This window comes from Chelmon rostratus, chromosome 5 (genome assembly GCF_017976325.1).
Source record: "Chelmon rostratus isolate fCheRos1 chromosome 5, fCheRos1.pri, whole genome shotgun sequence".
In the NCBI taxonomy this organism is placed as follows: Eukaryota; Metazoa; Chordata; class Actinopteri; order Chaetodontiformes; family Chaetodontidae; genus Chelmon; species Chelmon rostratus.
Genome location: NC_055662.1, coordinates 2,788,280 through 2,809,537, shown reverse-complemented (window position 1 = coordinate 2,809,537; position 21,258 = coordinate 2,788,280). Strand labels below are relative to the sequence as shown.

The following is a 21,258-nucleotide window of genomic DNA, read 5'->3' as shown; positions in this document are numbered from 1 at the left end:
GGCAACAGTAACAATAAAAGCAACAATAACGATAAAAGCAACAATAACAGTAAAAACATTGTGCATGTTTGGGATGGTTTCTGAGGTACACGGTTGTTACATGGGACTGATTGCAAGGGCGTCTTGCCTCTGTGCGCGACCTCAGTGACCTCTGTGGGACTGATGCCAAAGCCTCCCCTGAGTCAGCTACCTGATCCTCACAATTTTGGAATAGATTCGCAGGCCGCCAGTTGATGGTCACTGCTTTACACTTTAAGATTTTACATGACACGTGCCTGGTGAAGAAGGCACAACAAAGGCTCTTCTTCCTCAGGAAACTGAAACGGGCTGGACTCTCCTCTCGGTTGCTCGTCAACTTCTACAGGGCCACAAATGAAAGCATCCTCTGCCTTAGTGTGACAGTGTGGTATGGCAGCTGTACGGCACAGGAGAGAAAACAACTGGCACCGATGGTTAAAACTGCACAGGGCATCGTGGGCCGCCCCCTTCCTGACCTAGACTCTACATATGAAGGCCGGGTCAGGATCCATCGCCACGGACCCCAGCCATCCGGGCCACAGACTGTTTGTACCACTTCCATCAGGAAAGCGGTACAGGAAAATCTGCACCACCACCAACAGACTGAGGGACAGCTTCTTCCCCAGAGCTGTCAGAGCTATCACCCCCAGCAGCCCCTCACTGGAGCGAGAGACTGTGAGAACTGTGAACCACTGCACACCGCACTTTTACACCTCCACCTGCACCTGCACCTTCTGTGTACTTAACTTTTAAGTACACACACACACTTAACTAAATTATATACATTTTAGTATATTGGCACATTTCATTTTCATTGGTATTTCATTGACATGTCATGCTCAATGACAATAAAGAATCTTTAATCTATTTTTAACACACTGTTAATTGTCTGACCCCCTTTGATTCATATGGCAGTTTGTTGTCTTTGGATGCTGAGGAAAGAAATAAATAGCATCAGTATCAGTTGTGTAACTTCTGAGATTACTTGTCATTGAAATGCTGTTACTTCTCAGAGTTTAAAGCATGATCACATCAGGGTATGTATATATATTAATTATATGCCCTTCAGTTTTCCAATCGTCACATTCATTTCTTCTTTTTTTCTGACCCTGACCAGCAAAACACCGGCAGGCCCAGAGCCACAACCTGCAGCACCATCCACAGCTACATCAGCTGCAGAGTGCATAATGACAGAGTGTGAGAGGCTTTAGACCTCACAGCTGTTCTGAGGAGTATTTCCAGTTGGGATGAAACAGAAGCTTCATGTGTCACAAGTCATCAGTGACTGCAGTCCTACTTTCCAATTTGCATTTATTTCCTTTAACAAAGTGGATCTGAAATGTAAAGGTCACCTGGACTTACTGGTCTAGTCCACCACCATCCTTTGCCATCAGCCTACACTGCTGTCTCCACCTGTAGAATTGTGGAGACGGACAAGCCTTGACCAATCTGAAAACACTGCTGAGATTTGGGTCTCTGGAAAAATTGTGAATCTCTGCTTTAAGACAGTCTGTCTTTAAGTAATAGTCAGCTGCAGTTTTTACCTGCTGTAAACATTCTTCCTGTTCATATTTATCAGTGAGAGCCCCCCAGTCAGTGTCCAATGTAAGTGATGGGGACAAAATCCACAGTGCTCATTCTGTGCACAAATATATTCCACAGTTATTCTGAAGTTAATGTGAGGCTTCAGCAGCCTGAGTTAGATATAACACAGAGCACTTTCAAGTTCCCAGCTGTGATAGTTTGTCACCTGGAAATCATCTGACTGATATCTTAACATGGTTTGTGTTGATTAACACTCTGGATCATGGCAGAAGAGATACATGTAACTTTCTTTCATCTGTACCAGGATCTCATCGTTTTTATTTTGTCAGATCAGCAGAACCTTCAGATGCCTCCTGTTACAGAGGACAACACCAGGGTCAACGGGCTGAAGACAGACTGTTTGTGATTTCAGGAACCACCTGATGCTCATTTTGAATTAATACAAAATAAAACAGCAAAATCCTCCAGTGGCTGTATTTATCGTAGATGTCAGATTTTCTGCCCATTCAGTTCTTGAAAGTAGCGTTTAATGTTTCACTGCAAGTCAGATGACACTTAAACTATTTTAGCTTTATCAGCGGTTAAAATACTGAAGAATGACATTTATCACAGACATATCACAGCACCTGCCTGTGCTACCTCTGCTAAGCTTTGTCCGTCTGTGTGCCAGGAGCTGCCCATTCATACATTTAACTGACAGAGGGACAGATCAATGTTTATGACCATAGAACTAACATGAAGGGAACCCGGACTTCTGTCCACAATTCACTCTCAAACTGAAACTCAGCATTTCTTTGTATCAGATTGAAACAAATCTTGTTCTGCAGTGTCTCCTGATCTGGAGGCCATTTTCTTCCTATGAATACATTCCTTCAGTTCTTTTGTGACAAAGTGTTTATTATTTGGGTTTGGTCTTTCAACAGTAAGGTATCTAAGGTATGATTAGATCCACACAGAAAAAATACAGAGTTCGAGTCTGTGACCAGGTCAATATCTTTATCCTGGAAGACAATGTTCAAGTCTATAGACAGAATGCATCTTCTCAGCTCCTCTGTACTGTCACTAGACCACACATTTACAGTCCTAATGACTAGTTCAATAGACCAACAAAGACCTCTTCAAGCACCAGTGGAAGAGAGTGCAGTTCCTGGCAGAGACATTCTGGCCAAGATGACGTAAGGAAATCCTGAGTGCACTCCAGATGCAGCAGAAATGGTGACACAAGAGAGCAAACCTTAAGGAAGGCGACGTTATACTAATGAAGGACATCCAGACAAGAAGGAACAAATGGCCGATGGGAGTCATGATGAAGGTGCTTCCCACACAAAGCTCCACACAAATGGGCCGCTCCAGACGCATCCCAACAGGCCTGGCCACCTTGTTGAAAGTGGCGACAGCTCCTCAGCCTGCTCTGCACAGCTGCGAGGGTAGAAGATGACCCAGATATTCACAGGGATCTAAGATTAGGAGAGGTCAAGATGGTGAAGAAACAAATGAATACAGAAGCCGTTCCTGAGGCCAAGGCAAATTAACATGTGTTTAGGAATTAAACCTACACACATCAGGAATACATCAACTGTGAAAACTGTCACTGGACAATGCTGCTGCCTCGTTTCCTCAATGTTCCAGTTCAAAACTTTGATATGCTGCATTCCAGCTACATTATATGGTCAAAAATGTGTTGTGTGTGATCACAGTGACCTTTGACCACCAACATCTAATCAGTTCATCCTTCATCCAGCTGAGCTCCTGCAGACTCTCAGGGTTGGTGCTGATGTTCTTCAGAAGCTGTTTTATTGAGTGGGTGTGCTGCTCACTGCTCACATCGTCGAGCTCCTACAATATATGAAAAAGACATTCTCACTGCGTCTGTGTCCACGACTTCTTTTATTACCTGTTTTTGTACAAATGCTGTCAGACCTCTGTCTCCTGACACGACACATATTATTGGGGCTAAAACTTTGTCTCTGATCAAACCAATACATACTGTGTTCTGTATTATAAGAGCGTCTAATCTTTGCAGCTGCTTAGTGTCGGTGTGTGAAGGTCTGAGAGCAGCCTCTGAGAGGAAGAACATTGTGCTGACACATCAAATGTACCTTCACAGCTGTGAAGTCCTTCCTCAGTTTCTCTTATTGTAGCCACAAGGTGGAAATCTGATGCAAGAAGAATTCAGGTCATGTCAGCTGAGTGCCCCCCTCTACAGAGCTTTACTTTATCATTAGAAGAAATGCTTTAAACATCTGATGCTGAAGCCAGACTTTATCTTCCCTCCTGGCTTGGACCAACAGACTCCTTGGTCTATTGGTGCAACATGTTCCTGACAGACAGCAGGGACCAAAGGTCAGTTTTCTCTTTTCTGTTCAAACAGATTATTTCAGTCTTGAAATCATCTATAGATGCAACAGATAAACTGTAATAGACTGTTGCATTTGGCGATTCACTGCCCTCCAACTCACCTCTTAATCCCTCCACATTCCCAGAGGGGACGGTTCTAGTGCTTGAGGATATTCACAGTTCTGTCTCAGAGGACAGAGGCGCTCAGAGCGTCACGTCTTACAAACTGCTATTGAAATATGTATGACTTTATCACAGAATGTGTCGTCTATGTATACAGCTCTGTGCGACTCAGTCTTGGCATATTCAGTGTTTAAACTTGTATGAGCATGTCTGAGTACCCGTACAGAAGACATGCAGAGGAAATAGAATAAAAGATGCACTCTTGGTTTTATCATAGCGTCCAATAGAACAGATTTCCTTGCAGCTCGTTGATGTTTGATGACTTTGATCTGTGCTGGTTCAAAGTATGAACAGTGAGCTGGGAGGACTTTTTGGTTCAGGAAATGTAAACAAAAAAGTGATTCCTTCCCTGTCGATCTGTAGCAACTAAGTATGTAATTCTGTCTGAAAAAGAGTTCCAGTGTGAAGTATGTGAATCTTTATAATCAATAAAAGAATGCATCATATCCTCACAAAACAAATTGAAAATGTTTCATAAGCTTTGTTTTGCACTGGCATGGTCAGTCTGGAAGAAGACGAGGTGGATGAGTAGCTAGAACTAGTAACTAGTAGCAATCAGCTTGGTGGGTCAAGGTCCACACAAGTAAATGCAAAGTAGAGAAGTGTAGTTACCGGACTGCCTCCACTTTCAGCTCCATCTGTGCTGGTACAACAGCAGAAAGCTCCAGCACCTCTCGAGCGGCAGGCACGGGTGGCTTGGTTCCTCTGTGGAAATAATAATGCTCATTAGAAAATCTCAACAGAAAACACAAATTGCATTAAAACCTGTCATTGTCGCTTTGTGGTGAATATTTTTTCCTAACATTCATGAAAACTAAATATCCACTTTAACCGAGCTGAAGGAAACATTTTATGCGTCGTAATCTTTGGTGAAGTATCAGAATCATTCATCGGTTTCGCTGCCTGTGTGGGAAGGCTGAGAGTGCAGGGCTGCTTGTTGCTCACAGGCTGGAGAGAAGGAAGGAAGCAGAGGGCATCCTCTTCCAGCTCCAGCTGAGGCATCGCTGCTCTTCTAAGCCACAACTTTGTCTGAGGGGACAAACCTCGGCCATGGAAACTGGAACAGGCCAGAGTTGCATGTCAGTTTTTCAGCACTGATAATGGTTGGAATTAATTTTGTAACAATGATAGCTCCAAAGTGACTAGGGGACCCTTTATTATGGCAATGAGAGATCCTTTTGTTTGTTTTTAATTTTGACTGTATGTCAGTCAATACACTGGATGCTCACCGACCTGCTGCCACTGCCCATGACCTCCTCAGGTTGGCTGAAGTCCTCTCTTCTGCTGATGACACCTAATGGGGCACCTTGCAGCTTCACACCTCCCAGATCACCAGCTGCTCTTCTTCGTGCGACACAATTGAGCGTCTCTGCTGTCATGGCTCTTCTGCACGTAACATACCAACAGTATAACAACACAATAACATGGGTTAAACCTGTATCAGCAGTTACCTGAATGGATCACCGCATGTCAGCCCACTGAGGTTTGCTAATGGCCGTCTGACCTTGGTCGAGCTGGGGATCACTCACTGACTGCCTTTTGGGAGGGAAACTTAATCTAATTGATTGATTTTTAATTAACATTTGATTGATATTCTTTCTCATACAGAGGAGGCGATTTTATGTGACAATGTTTTGTTTAATGAAATATGTAATACATCTGGAACAATGATAGCTCCAAAACGAGCTCGAGGAAATGATGCTTTGAATTTCCGCTGCAAAAGTTCTGAACAATGCATCTGTTTCTTTGTACCACAAGAGGGAGCCAAAGCTGCATGAACAAACAAAAAGTACCGTTTGCATTTTGTAACAGAAAACAGGAAACTGAAACTACTCAGCATGCATGATGTGAAATGAGGAGCATCACTCAGTGCTCTCATCACTGTAGTGATGCATTTTAAGGGAGACTTTGATATTTTTCACCTGAACCCTATTTTCCCATGTTTTTGCTTTTTTGGAATTGGTCCAGCATTGAGCGCTGCAGCTGGCAGCTGCAATGTGTTCTAAATGCGGTGAAATAAACCCTTAATTCACAGAGTTAGATGTGAAAATATTGGGGAAAGACCAAGAGGGAGGTCTGATATCAGAGCCAAAATATTTTCTCATCTAACTTGATCAATTCAGGGTTTATTTTGCTCAAACTGAGCAGCTGACTGTTGGAACAGTGGAAAGAATAACTAAAGTGGTTTTGATAAGGTTTGAGTTTGTTTCTGTGGAGCTTGAAGCTTGAAGTGTCACAATGATCTGCACAGTAAGATTCCTGTTTTTGTCAATAAAGTCTGGTGGTTTTGAGGACAGAAAAATGGAAACTGGATTTTGTGACTCCTGTCAGTCATGTTGTGCTTTCAGTGCAGCATGGCGGCGCCACTTCTCAGTGTAAACAATTAAGTCTAATACATTAATTTCACACTACACCCCCTCCTGGAGAAACTTAGACATGGCACAATTTTGTTTTCACATCACATACAGTAAACTGACACAGCAGTGTTTGTATTGTCACCTTTTAGTCTGGCTTTTAATTTAGTCAATATTTTTTATTTCATTCATATATTTATTTACACTGTGAACTGTATACACATATATATATACATACATATATATATATATGATATAAGAAGAACAAGAAGGTATCAGTGTAAGGATCCTTTCCATGATGTTGTCAGGCTCTTAGAATAACAATCTGAGCCTGTCAGTGGAAAAATCACACACCTTTAGTAGACGTACATTGACGTTCCGTAGCTGCCGCCTCCTGCACTCTCATTCAACACTGAAAAAACTTCAGGATGTGTCTTCCAGGATGTGTGGACTCCGACAACAACTGGAAACTCGGCGCGCACAACCTCACTTTCATCAACTGAAAAAGAAATGTAGATCGAGCTGAAACGGGGCATAATTCAAGGACAAGGACATTATTTTATTTATTCTGTGAACATTTTAAACCTTTTTTCAAATACATTTATATTGAAATAATAGACAAGGAGTATGTGTCTTCTTGTATTGCTTTTCCCTCTTATTGGACGTAATGCACAAAAATAGACTGAACCTATGTGTTTGGTTTTTTTCAAAAAGAATAATCGAACATCATTTTTGGCCGATTTTGACAGTCCTCGTGTACAGTGTACCGATGTAAAGACTTAGCATCATCTTCATCTTGCTGATCTAACACTCAATAATTATGCGACATCAATGATGTAATTAATGGAGCAAAGAAAATGGCCTGAGTGGTGTGGAAGTGTTTTTCCATTTTGCCAATGAGCTCACTACACAACGTTAGTCCTTGACACAGAACTGCCTCAATCCTGAGTGAGGAGCAACAAATGAGTGAATTGTTTCAAGGTCTCCACCAGAGATCAAAAGAGGCAAAGGACAAGTGAGAGCTGTCTACCTATAACATTAGTAGTACGGCCTCAAAATGCATTCAACTCCATCTGCCAAAACTAACACCGCCCTGGTGAGAGGTAGAGATGTAAACCTCAAACCTAATGTTGTCTTATAAAATACATACAGATCTACTGTATTTAGGATGAAAAGCTGGTTACTTTATATGTCAAACTGTCCCAAATATTTAACACATAGCTAAGTTTTATTCTTGTAATAGTTTACTGATGTGCAGCTGCGGTAAAAGAGGAAACATGTTCGTGTTGGGGAAGGAAAAGAGAAACAGTGTTCATGAGACTGCATGGCTAATAAGCTAGCTATGCTTAAAGAAGTGACGTTAGCCGAACACAATATCAGCTAGCTATCTATTATGTGGTTGTCTGACTTCAAAGATAACATTAATTAGCTAGACATTATGACAACTTATTTCACCAGCTTGCCCCTACCATAATCAAAGCACTTTTATTTATCTGTTCACCGACTAGTTCACTTCATTTTCTACAGACATAAACAACTGCTTGCTAGCATAGCACCACAGTTAACCTAGCGTTAGCTAAAGCTAACAGGAACCTAGCTACCTAACTAGCATGTTAGTTCTGAACATCACATGACAACTCACTTATACCCAAGGGATGTGTCTTCACCCTGGCATAGTGTCTGAAATCCCAACTGAGTAAATGCAACAGAAAGAGATGATTGATAATATCTTCTCTTGACTACTCTTATTTGGTTTACCGAACCTGTCAATCTTTTAGCTGTATTTACATCATGCCATTGTTTTGTCGCCCTCTGGTGGTTACCACCTGTGTACCTCAGGCATACAGGTGTTGGAACAGCTGAGCAACCTCAATCATGAGATGTACCAAAGTGTTGCAAATGTGCAAGTGTACATAATTATCAATGATGATTAATTTTTAATATCAGTGACCTACATGTCCCCTAATTGACATAAAAAAAAAACAGAACTGATTTTAATGCAAACTCATGAGGTGCATCCCAGGTTGGCTCCTTTGGAATTACTCACAATAATAAAATTATTCAATCTTGATATTGTTAAGTAATGCAACCAGATAACAGATAACAAACCCCAGTAAAACAGAATACTATATAATGAAACTGTATTGCTACATCTGCTCAATCAATTTTCAAACACTTAAATTTGCATGTGGCCTTTTGATTGGTTATTCACAAATCATTTATCATCACACATTAATTATGCCTCTGATCTATGTGGGATATAACGGTTTCACTGTCACCACATGAAGTACTCAGATATTTGCGTGCAATACTCTGTAACTCAGTATTTGCTGTGTTGACTTACAAATCTTTCACTAATTGTCTCACTTCACTACAATAAGCATTCCTCCTCCTCAAGGTCATCTACTGACATGCACATAGATCTGTCTCTCTTTCTTATTTAAAAACATTTATTAATACGAATGCTGAAGGAGGCAGATGAACATTCTCAAAAGTCCAGAAGTCCACAGAGCTTTGGTTTTCAGGTCACCGGTCAGGCATATTGGCAATTAGTCTTCGACTCTTTTGAAATAATCACTAAAATGCTCCCAGAGGTGTTGAGGTGATGACTTTGTGCTCACATCTGCTCTCTGGAGGATTAAATGACTCACTGCTCCAGAAAGGAACCATTCCTTTGCTCCTGTTATATCACTGTTTTTGTGGAGTGACCAGATGGGATAATGTGTTTCACTGCTGTCAGATAAACTCTCCTGCAGTCAACTTTTAAGAACATGACGGACAGCAGTTATTAACAGTGAGATATTTTTAGATTGATGGGTTTGCCTTTTTTCTATTTTCATAAAGTCAGTCTTCAGTGGAGTCATTTCATCATTCGGTGCTTGGAGGACAACATCACATAAACGAACTGAGAAATGATGTTAGCTTAAAGGGATGTGATGCCATCTAGTGACACACACAGGTAACTGCCACAGATATGAGCATCACACTGACCCTCCATCATGAATATAAGCCCTGTCCCCAAAAGCCAAAGACCAGACCAACATTTGAACAGCAGGAGTCACCAGATCATGTGTGATGCTACAGTAATTGTGTCACTGTAGAAACACTCATTTATATTAAACGTATACTGACTCATGACTCACTGTATGGGGCTCTGAATAAATGCCTCAGCAAATGGAAATGTAAAATAGTGCAGCTGACAGCTTGTCAGGAGGGAGGTTAGTTTCATCCTAATTAGAGAAAGGCTTTGTTTCAGATTCATGGGGGTAATCAGCTATCAGTACGTTTTTGCCTGATGAGAATAAAGGTCTCGAGCCAGAGGAGTCTGTGACCTTGTGCTTTGACTCCCAGCAGGTATTTTTTTCTCATCAGTGATGTTCCTTTGAGCAAGGCACTTACACCACTAGTGTTCAGTGTGGCGGCTCAGCAGCAGAGGTATGTGGCGGTCTGCAGGCGTGATTTGAATCAGGTTCAGCATGCTTGCTCAGCAAACACAACTCCATAGATAAATAAAGCTGAAGAAACTTTGAAAACCCTGTTCCCCGTTAGCAATGAGTCAGCCTTGCCCACATCACTGAAACTGACAAATTGCCTCTTTGTAAAGTGCATTCTGTTCTTTTTTTGATGCATAAAAAACAAGAACACACGATTATCCTCAAAGCAGTATGATTTGTTTCTGAAATATTAAAATCAAATGCACCATGTGCTTAATCGGGCTTTCAAAAGCACCGGGAGCGTCCAACTTAAGGGCCTTTTGATATGTGGACAATAAAACCCTGTGATAGTACGACTACAGATGCCACTAATGAGTCCTAAATCTGTTACAACAAGATTAATCATAATTCAGATCTCTACATTAACAGTTACTATTACTATTACTCATTACTATTTTATTGTTTATATAGCAGGGACAATGCACCGTCTATTGTCCCAGGTACAGCTGATACTGGACGGGGCTCTGACAGAGTTCTCCAGGGCCAAGAGGGAGAGAAGAGCTTTGGTATCTACTATTGGGACCAGATAGATCGCACTAGCTCCATGTCAAAGTAGAACATGTACCAATAAAGTTTCAGCTAAATAAATACCTTTTAAAGGTCCAGTGTCTCAGATTTAGTAGAATCTATCAGAGAGGTTACCGATTGCAGCCATGTGAATACCCCTCGCCTCAACCCTCCCTTTCCAAGCAACATCAGTTACCATGAAACTCGAAAAACATGAAAGGCCCCCTCTAGAGCCAAGGTTTGGTTTGTCCTTTCTGGGCTACTGTAGAAACAAGGTGCTGTAACACGGCAGACTCAGTGGAAGAGGACCGGCTCCTTCTGTAGACATAAAGAGCTCATTCTAAGGTAACGAACACACAATGATTCTAATCATCAGGTGATTACACACTAATGGAAACATAAAAATGATTATTATGCTCCATATCTGTGTGGCAGAGAGAGCCTGAGCACATCTGCAAATAGATGGCCCTGAATCCACACTGGGCCTTTGACTCTGTCCAGTGGACTCTGACCAACATTGGCAGTTCTGCTACAGTGAGGAGTCACATGTGACTGGCTTTGACTCAGTTTTCTAAAGCTAAGAGTGACGGTGCAGCCCTGCTGTGAGTCTGCTTCAACTCTTTTTAACATCAGAGTGGGAGCTGCTCATAGCAGCTGTGTTAAGAAAGAGAAACGCCACGAAACACTGATTGATACAGAACCTAAAGGCCTTTCGTTGCTGTGGCCATGACGTAGAAAATCTGGATTTACTTTTCTGCGTCCACATGAACGTGTGTAACCGAACACTTCTGCAAATGGTCTTAATCTGATGTATTCACTTTATTAAGGTCATGTTTGTGACTCTTCAATTTGCTGCCAAGAAAACAAGATAAACAACGTTTATCTCCCCCCTGGCCTGTGAAGAGGGACGATCTCCACCTGCCTGCCTTCAGCTGCAATCTACATCTAGAGGACAGACGCTTCACTTCAACTGGCTGACTGATGCCAGTTCATGTCAGAGGCACAGCTGGGCTCCAAATCGACATCAAGAGTCATACTAGTCACATGTAACGCTGCATGTCTGGATAAGGCCTAAAGGGTTGCTTTTGGCAGTCTGTTCAGACATTTAAACATCTGAAAATGATTGATGTGTTGGTGTAATTACAGGTCATAATGTAAAACCTGTTGGCAGCCTGCCTCGTCCCTGTGAAAGGACATGTTTACTTCATTTTTTGGTTTCATGAAGGTCATTACAGCCCAATTAAAAGGCGTCCAGGGCTTGTGTGCGAAAGTCACATGGACTCACATGAGGCTTGTTTGATGGACAGTCTTATTAACCTGACATCCAAACAGGCCACTTGGGATTTTGACAGCAGGGGGGATCAAAACAAGTTTTGCATTTGAGGTTTTCCTGTAATTGGTTCAAATTACACTTTTACTTCTGACAAACCACGACCTGGTTTTAATAAAGATTGAACCTGGATGCACCGGAGTTCAACTGTCTACAAACTCAATGGTTGAGAGTTAGAACAGATTCCATACATATGTGATGCCTGGAAACACCACAGGCTTGGATGGATCACTGAAGGGGCCCGCTGAGTGCTGGCCCAGGGCCCGAAACTCTGTTTGAAGCTCCTGTCACGGCCACGGCTGTGCCTGCAGTTATTTCCCTCTTCCCCTGATTCTCCTGTGCTCCCGTTTTCTGGCTCTCTGTGTGTATGTGGTGTGGGCGTGGTTTTCCTCCTGACTCCAGATTCACCTGCCATCCATCAGCTCAACACCTTTTCAGTAGTGTCATGATACGTGCTTGGCACGCCTGTTTTTTGTTGATTCTTCTTTTGTGTTGTCATAGTCTCTTTTTGTCATGTCCTGTTTTATTTTGAAGGTTCTTGTTATGTTGCTTCTTTTGCTTTACTTCCTGTATTTTCCCACCTTTGTAATTGTCTGATTGGTTTCACCTATGTGTCATTAGTTGTCCTCCCTGGTGTGTTTAAGCCTGTGTCTCTCCCTCAGTCTTTGTCAGGTCGTTGTCTGTGAATCCTTGCTATGCCCTTTACCTTGTGAGGGTTCTTCCTGGTGTTGTCTCTTTTCATGTCCATGGCTCCTTTAGTTGTAGTTGTGAGTGTTGTCTGTGTTACCTTCTCATGCCATGTATCTTGTGTTTTTCCTAGTCCTGTCTTTATTCTCTGGCGTTGCCACATATCATGTAAATGTTTGTTCAGCGTCTTTTGTGTTGTCTGTGTTTGTTCGCCATGCCATGCCCAGTGTGGTGTGTGTGTGTTTTTTTTGTTTTTTTGTTTTTTTAGTATTGACTTTATTCCCATGCCATGCCAAGTTTCATGTGTTTCTTTAGTGTTGTCTAAGTCTATAGCCAAGCCACGTTCCTTGTTTTTTTTTCTCCTAGTCTTGTCTGTATTCTCTCGCCTTGCCTCGCATCATGAAAATGTTTGTCCTGCGTCCTCTAGTGTTGTCTATATTCCCATGCCATGTCCTGTGTTTCTTGTGTGTTGTCTTAGTCCTTAGCCACGCCACGATCCTTGTCAGTGTTCTTCTATTGTGTCTTTGTCCATGAACCACGCCACGTTCTTTGTCAGTGTTGTGTTGTCTTGTCCTGTCTTATGCCCCTCTACCCATGTGAGTGTTTTTCCTTAGTTTTGGATTGTGGTTACCTTTAGTTAAATTTATTAAATTGAACCAGCTCCGCCTCGTGTCTGCATCTGAGTTCAATCTTAGTTCTCCTGAAACCCCACTTCCTGACAAGCAGCTCAATGTGGGCTCATCTCCCACTCGTCACCAGATCATTGCTTTGGTTACGATGGTAGACGTGCTCCAGGCCTCTCTGGTGAAAAATCTGTTGTTTGTGCTCTAATCCTGGATTGTACCAACTGTCTTTTCCTTGTGCTCAGGATCATGCCTCGTCTGCCTGCCTACTCACTTGCCTGCTACCTGCTTGCCTTCTAATCCTCGTGTAATTCCAGCCTGCCCACACTATTTGCCATCACTCCTCGACACCAAGCCATCTTCTCCCAGCAGACTTTCTTAAACCTCATCTCATCTCCCGAGTCTGTGTCCAGCGCTTGGTTCCTTCCTGCAACACTGTAACAGAACCATCTGGACAAACATCGACTCAGCAGAAACAGACAGCCACCAGTGTTGCTTGTCTTTTTCCTGACACGACTTGCATGCACGCAGGATGTTCTTCATGAAGATGCAAACTTCCCGAGGCACCTCACTCATTTCTGAAAGCAGGACCTGACTTAGTGGCACATTTATGGTGACAGTGTTATGTTAACTCTCCTCTGCATCTTGTTCCTCCTGATCGTGTCACTCCAGTCTCCTTACCACCTTGGCCCCTGGTTCCCATTCATCTACCTGAGCCTCAGTCCCTGGTTCCCATTCATCTACCTGAGCCTCAGTCCCTGGTTCCCATTCATCTACCTGAGCCTCAGTCCCTGGTTCCTAGCATCCAGTCCACAAGCTAACAACCTGCGCCTTGGTCTGCCAGCATCCCACCTGCTTGCTTCCAGTCTGCACCTTGGCCTGCTAGCATCCAGTCTGCTAGCCGCCAGTCGGATTCCTGGCCTCCCACCTGCTAGTTTGGAGCCTGCACCCCTGCTTGCTTGTTCCTAGCCGACTTCCCGGTCTACGAACAACCAACCCTCACTTCAAGCCTGCGCTCCGGTCAATTAGGCTCGGGTTGGTGAGCCTGCAAGCCTTTCCTGTCCTGAGTTGGCTAGTCCGCTACTTGTCAGTCCTGCATGTCTTGAGTCCCATGGAGACCACAGAAGACATAGTGGTCATTTTGACTTGTGATGCCATGATTCAAGATCGTCATTATTGTCACTGAGCATAACATGTCAATGAACTTTGCATTGAAACCCCCATGTTAGAAACAATAAAGATACTAGAATAAAATAAACTAACATGCAGATAAAAATATACATAAATGCAATAAAAATATATGAGAAATAATATACTAAGACAATAAGAATATACTGACGTCCCAGCTGTCCAGTGCCACAGAGCTGCCACCAGCCCTCTCAGCTTCCTAGTCCTGCTCCTGGTTCCCAGTCGGCGGCCAGGCTAACACCAATTACTGCTGACCTGCAGTGGGCCCCTGTCCCTGAACTGCAGCAGTGCCTAATTTCACAACTGAAAATATCTTGCAGAATTTCTCAAAGAGCAAGCTCAAGGGGTTTGTTGCAGCCGCAACAAGTTTACCAAGCAGGCAAATCTATCATCCTTATTATTATATTATCCTATCCTGTAGCATCTGATCAGTGGATGAGCTGCAGCTGTGACAGCTGATGGCGAAGAGAGAGACAGGTGAGGATGATCAGCGTGGATGAGGAAACGCCCATGCCAGACACACACACACACACACATACACATAAAAAGACAACATAAAACAGGACTGACATGACACAGAGAGGAAGAGGCAGAAACAAAGGGAAAACACAAGGAAGAGGAAGGCAGCAAGCCCCTAACACCTGCTAACTTCCGGCCCCGTCATCGGCCTCCAGAGCTCTCCTGTCTGCATCAGCAGTGCCCAGGCCCTCCTCCAGCGCAGCTCCGCCTTTTGGTCCTGCCTCCTGGTCGCCCTCCAGACCTCCTCCACCCATCGCGCTTGCTCCCGGGCCGTGCTCCTGAGGTTTCTTGCTTTGCCCCTAAACCCCTGGGCCACCTGCTTGAGGTCTCATCCTCTGCCCCCTCCAGCCATCCATTCTTCAGCTCCCAAGCCAAAAATACAAAAAGACCACAAAGATGCCCAAAATGTACTCAGACTAAAAATGACCACAAAGAGACAGAAAATGACCACAAAAAGATGCAAAATAACCACAGAGACAGAAAAGGACTACAAAGAGACACAACCTGTCTATGTAGTTCATTCCACAAATAAGAAACACTTCCATTAACTGTTTACAATTTGCAGCCGATTGATTGGAATTTGTCTTGTCAAGCTTTCTCCTAACCATCTGTCATCATTGCTCCCAAAGCATGTGTAATCCATACCTGTTTAACCCCTCTCATTATAAGACCATCAGACAGGCTCAATGAGACACTGACATGCTGACAGGTCGATTTACATAAGCCCAGAGTACTCAACTCAGAGGCTTTCCACCCTGGAAACGTGACCCATCTGCTCTGACATCCATGCATCTGTTGTATCATTGGTGTAAATGGGCCAAATTTCCCTGACAGCAGGAGGTCTAGCAGAAACTGGTGGTGGTCACTGCATTCATTTGATATGACAATCATTACTGACTTGTCTGTCAGACTGAGTAGTAGGTAATGGTGAATAAAAGGCCATGGCTGTGGTGGCTAGCATGTGAGGGGGCTGGGATGACAGGCTAAGGGAATTGTGGGAAACAGCACGGGCCCCTCCAGAGCCAGGGGGGACAAACATGCCACAGCTGTTGCTGCCTGGACGATGATGCAAGCAGCCAAAGTCCTGGGAAGCTTTGTCCTCACTGTCTTCCAGCATCATCAGCGGTGCTGGACTTTGTCTTTTGATTTGTCTTCAGTGCTAAAATTTGATGAGCTGACGCGACCAGGAAAAGCATCAGCGTGATAGAAAAGCATATTGTACACGTCAAGAAAAAAATGCACTTTTTGTTAAATGGTGTTGCTTCTGAGTGTTTTGCGATGTTCTATTTATAAACGGGTGATTTTTGCTTGTTGGAGGCACCGGCAAAGTGCCACGAGGTTCAGTTCCTGTCAAATTCAAGAGGCATGTGGGAAAAACAGGGATTTTTAAAACAAAGTTTGCTGCATGATTTTTTTTTTCTCCAAAAAAGGACTGGCTGTGTTTGAGGGCTTTAAAAAAATGTCTGTCACAGGGATGCCAAGCAGCTCATTCTGACCATCATCACAATACATATAGATGTGCACTGATGAGTAAAAATATAATGTGTGATAAAATGTGTGATTTTTGTTATATTAATTCACAGCCACATATCAGAGTGCGACAAACGCTGTTAATAAACCGGAATCATTATTTTGTGATCAGTACATACCCTCATTATCTGTCACTGTGGAAATTAAAGTGTGAGAGGGAACCCTGTGCCCAAATGCACAAATAGCCACGACAGTTTTCGTGCTTTTGTACGCTTGGAGCCCCCTGAATAATCCACTTTAAAGCCGCTGCCCTTAACTCTCTTATTCAGTCAGTAGGCTGAAGGGATGCGTCATGCTCAAATAGGTGCGGTTTGCGCAGCGCAACTTGCAAAAAAGACCACCGTGGTGCGCTGAGAAACACTTCGGGAGCAGCGATGTTGAGCTTCTGCAACTTCTTTTCATGTAGCAGTTTTGCAATACAAGTTGTTTTTCTCTCTGGGGATGGAGCACGCATCTCCCGCACTTCCTCAGACGGATCATTCTTAAACAGGAGCCAGTCAGGATCCCCGGTGAGTTGTTGGTAGCTCTGATGTGGTGCAGCTGCAAGAGCGTCGGTGTAAAACCGCTGATCAGGAGCCGAGAGAAGGTCACACACATTCAAATATGCGCGTAATTGGACCGCGCCGGCGGGGCTTCCCTTGCACCCGTACCGAGATAACGTCGTCGTGATGTTCAATACTTCGGAAATTGAGCTCACTTTCAACAAGGAGGATATTTCCGAGGTTATCAATGGCACTCTGCAGCTTCTGTACAACGTCCTCGTCACTATCAGTCCCACAGCCATGTGGAACGAGTCGTGCGGGGAGCAGCTGCTGGATTTCGGGCGCCCAGAGAAGATGATTATCGGGGTGATGCTGGCGATAATCACAGCGGTCACCGTCATGGGAAACACGCTGGTGGTGATTGCGGTGTGCGTGGTGAAGAAACTGAGGCAACCTTCAAACTACCTTCTGGTATCTCTGGCAGTGGCGGACCTGTCAGTGGCCATAGTTGTGATGCCGTTTGTTATAGTGACAGACCTCACCGGGGGCAAGTGGCTTTTTGGAGAGGTGTTCTGTAACATCTTCATCGGCATGAATGTAATGTGCTGCACTGCTTCAATCATGACCCTGTGTGTGATCAGCGTCGATAGGTAAGTTTCCAAAGTTAGCAACTAAAGCTGCTTTGATATTGCTTTTCAGTGGCATGCAGTGCGTTTAAAATGACGTGGAGAAACATGCTGTCTGTGGCCTTTTATAAGCTGCTACTTAAGCACATTGAGGGCACGAACAGATCAAGTGCCAGATGAAGTAATGAACACATCAAATTGGGCGTTTTTGCGCCCGAGAATGACATTTAATGCCGAATCAAGATCAACCATTCCTCTGAATAATGATCTGACATCTGTGCGGCTGAAATCACTGAACCAGAAAATTAATACGCACACTGTGATTAATTTAGAGCTCCCTTATTCATTTTCATGCCGGAACCATGGGCAGTGGTTCCTGTAATTACGCATTTTGGATCAATACAGCAGTACCATAAAGCTGCTATGACTGTGATAGATTTTTCACCATCGTCCTTCATCTGTGTTCAGGGCGCACAGGGCGCACCTGCTCTCTGTTATTACGCCCCCTTAACAATCAAGTCAAAGCAAAGATTTGCTGCAAGCTGCAAAAATTCACTTTACACAAACAGTGCATTCTGTAAAGTTCACATCTGAGAAAACCCCCAAACAGCCTTTCTCTCTATGTACATATAAATCTGAGGTTTGCCACCCTGGTGTTTTGCAACAACACCTTGTTCCAAAATTATTCAAGAAAGTTAGTCCCCAAACGCCCCATGGTGAGTTGCTTTCAATTCTACATTCAAAATGGGGAAAGTAGAGGCTGAGCGCTCCTCCCCAGCCATCAAGATCCACTTTGCATCTCAGGTATACTGCAGCTCGTGATGCCAGCGCTGAGCCTGATAGCTTGTGACAAATGAGACTTGTCCACTGCTCTCACTATAATCCACAATGAAATAAAAGTCAAGTGATCAGTGTCACTGTTCTGCCTCACTAAACATAATGAAGACAGACGCTCATTGTAGTATTGATCATGTGATTATTTCCTCCTGCTCTCCTATCAGGCGTTATTACCTCAGTGCATTATGCCCAGAATTATGCATGTTTCCTTCTTGTGGTTGCACTGAGGAAAAGACACTTAAGTATGCCTGAAGAGCTAATGATGGGAGGAAGTGGATCACAGACGAAATGCTGTGATACAGTGCGATTGCTTTGTATTCCAGTGGTAGATAAGTGGGAGTGTGGCAGACCGGCACTGTGGGGTCTCATGGTCGCTGTGAATTGCTCATATACTCAGAAAGGACAAATCAAATCAAATCAAATCAAACTTTATTTATATAGCACTTTTCATCCATTTAAAATGCAACACAAAGTGCTTCACAAGATAAAAGAATACAACAACAGAGAGAATAAAAGCATAATATGACAGACAATATCCCACTTCCAGATATACACACATGCGCTCACACAAACACTCACAAAACACACACACACATGCACACACACACACACACAGTGCTGAGACATGGCAGGGCACTGAGGAACCATGTGAGGAAACACCTATGGGAGCCATCCACACTGGGAAGCGCCACAACCTGCGGCCACCGGGAGCGCCGCCACAGAGACCACCCAGACGCCGATGGACAGGGGCAGACTCCGCACTTAATGCAGAGCCACCCAAGTCCCTCGGGCCCACCTGTGAGCAAGCATGTCTGAAAAGGTGATTGAATCTGCTGCCATGAAATCAAAGTGCACACCCACGAAACCTCACCATTCAAGAGGATCGCTTCCATGTCTTTCTGCGTCTCGTCGCCTACAAGATCAACTGAGAACTCAAATTTAAACGGGATGTCAGTTTAGGATTATTTTCATCCCCACACAAGCTGAACAGACAGTTCTGTAAACTGTTTGCACTGATCTCCATGAAAACAGGCTTGTTCTAATTAAACAAAGCAGAGTGTGTTTGGCCTATGATTCACAATGGGAATCGTAGAGATAATTCATTAGGATGAGAATTGCCAATTAGACACATGATTAGCTGTAATTAAGGCTCTCTGTCATTTTGGATTCCCATGTCAGGACATGTGTTGTAAAATAAAGCTGAACTAAGGCTGAGTGCTGCAAGTGAAGCTCAGGAGTGAACAGGGTTGTTTGTGGGGGTTATACAGTCCCTGAAGACGAGGTGCTCTGCTCACAGAGGGATATTGATTGTCACTCGGAGCTCCTTTAGGTTTAGAGGTGAGATGCTGCGCTGTATATGCCAATATGGACAATTTGGTGCCAGAGGAGTGGTCCCTAGTGCACAGAAGCAATGAATTTATGATCCTGCAAGGACTTGATGTTGTCCTCATGGAATATAGCGTCTCTGACATTCATCATCCACTCAACGAGTCTAATCAGCACCGGTTTTAACCATGTGGGGCTCTGGGACAAAAATGACCTGTTGGACCCCATGAAATAAACTGAAATAATGAAGATTTAAAACTACTTTTGACACAGGCCCTTAATAAGACAGCGTCTGTAGTTATAGAGTTGCTTCAGCAATGTATTGCACCTCCATGAAATTTGGGAACAAGAGATATATTTAGAAAAGAATGATTAAAATCGATGCTGCAGAGCATGAGCTATCCTGAGTGTTAGTCTTAAAGATAGATCAAGACAAAACACTGAGTCCTACATTTCTCATATTGCAAGTCAATAGTGTCTTTTTTTAGACCCTCCCTTCTGGGTAAATGTCCATGTTTTTCAAACCCCACACCTTAAGAAAGCTCTCGCCTGTTTTTCACAGACTGAGTAAGTACTCACTGTGGGTAAAATCTGAGGAGGGCCGCTTTACTAATGCAGGACCTACTTAAAGATGTTGCTGTTACAATTTGGTTGTCCATATTCATGAAGAAATATGCAATTAACTAAACCACCACATTGTCTTATTGCGTTGCAACTGAAGTTGCACATGCAGTCATCTTGTGTTTAAATGTCAAAGACATTTTAAATATTTAGGCAAAAATTTAAGCCGAGTTCACACACAGCTCCCACATCGACCCGCCCTCCACATCTGATAATATTTCTGTGAGGTTGGAGCGTAAGTTTGTCCCAGGAGAGACGACGCTTGCTTCGTGCAGCTGGGGAACATCAATCCGCGGCAGCAGACACAGATGACTTGACCTGGCTGACGCATCCTCAGGTAATGTGATGTGACGCCTAAGCTCCGCTCTCTCAGGCACTATTCACTTCCCACTTGTCGGCCACCTCGCCGAAATGTGGAGGATTGGACATCTCCTGCAAGGCCAGTGCCATCAGATCAAAGGCAGTTCACGCTTATAAAGCAATGCTAAATCGGGACAGAAAGTGTGTTTTGGTACTAAATAGGATTTTACACTGAATTCTTGAATCCTGTGATCACAACCAGTTTAGAGAGAGTGCTGCGTTTTAGAGCCACAAAAAAAAAGCCACAAGAGACACATTTAATGTTACAAGCCACTACAGCTGTTTCGTGCACAGAAGACAACCCACTCTCATCTGTAAAGAGGAAACAATATTTAAATTTAAAAGCCATCACTACTCATATCTTGTAAACGAGCACTTCTTCCGGAGCAAAACTGCCGTCAATGAAAATATTTCAGCGCACCATGAAATAAAAATGCTGGGAGAAGCCATTTAACAAGTTAATCATTGATAAGTGCTGCTTGTACTATCAACCACAGCTCAGTTTTCTGTCTGTTTGACTTTTATTACAGGAGCACATGAAGTGAGATACAAATTGTCCGCCGGTCATGTGATCAGACACGGTGGTGTGTGTTGGAAATGGACGCGAAGGGGCCTGACATGTCTGAGAACGGAAAATCAAAGGAAGGAAAGCAAACATTATGGCAGTGGCTTGTTGTTTGTCTGTCGACCA

The 21,258-nt window shown here is 43.5% G+C and overlaps 1 protein-coding gene across 6 annotated transcripts; it reads right to left on the bottom strand.

The window, feature by feature from the left end:
- Window positions 1–2,321: 2,321 nt before the first annotated feature.
- LOC121607150 lies at window positions 2,322–8,211 on the bottom strand. Of its 6 annotated transcripts, none has more exons than XM_041937841.1 (7): window positions 8,080–8,211; window positions 6,792–6,936; window positions 5,317–5,469; window positions 5,029–5,140; window positions 4,696–4,788; window positions 3,265–3,399; window positions 2,322–3,020 (listed from the first exon to the last, which is right to left on the bottom strand). In XM_041937841.1, the coding sequence occupies exons 3-7, from the start codon at window positions 5,460–5,462 to the stop codon at window positions 2,865–2,867; spliced, it is 642 nt and encodes a 213-aa protein (XP_041793775.1). In that variant the 5' UTR covers window positions 5,463–5,469; window positions 6,792–6,936; window positions 8,080–8,211; the 3' UTR covers window positions 2,322–2,864. The 6 variants fall into 6 exon arrangements, 4 of the variants coding, with proteins under 4 accessions (XP_041793775.1, XP_041793776.1, XP_041793777.1 ...); XM_041937842.1 differs by having other exon boundaries at window positions 5,317–5,466; XM_041937843.1 differs by having other exon boundaries at window positions 8,086–8,134.
- Between the last annotated feature and the right edge of the window lie 13,047 nt (window positions 8,212–21,258).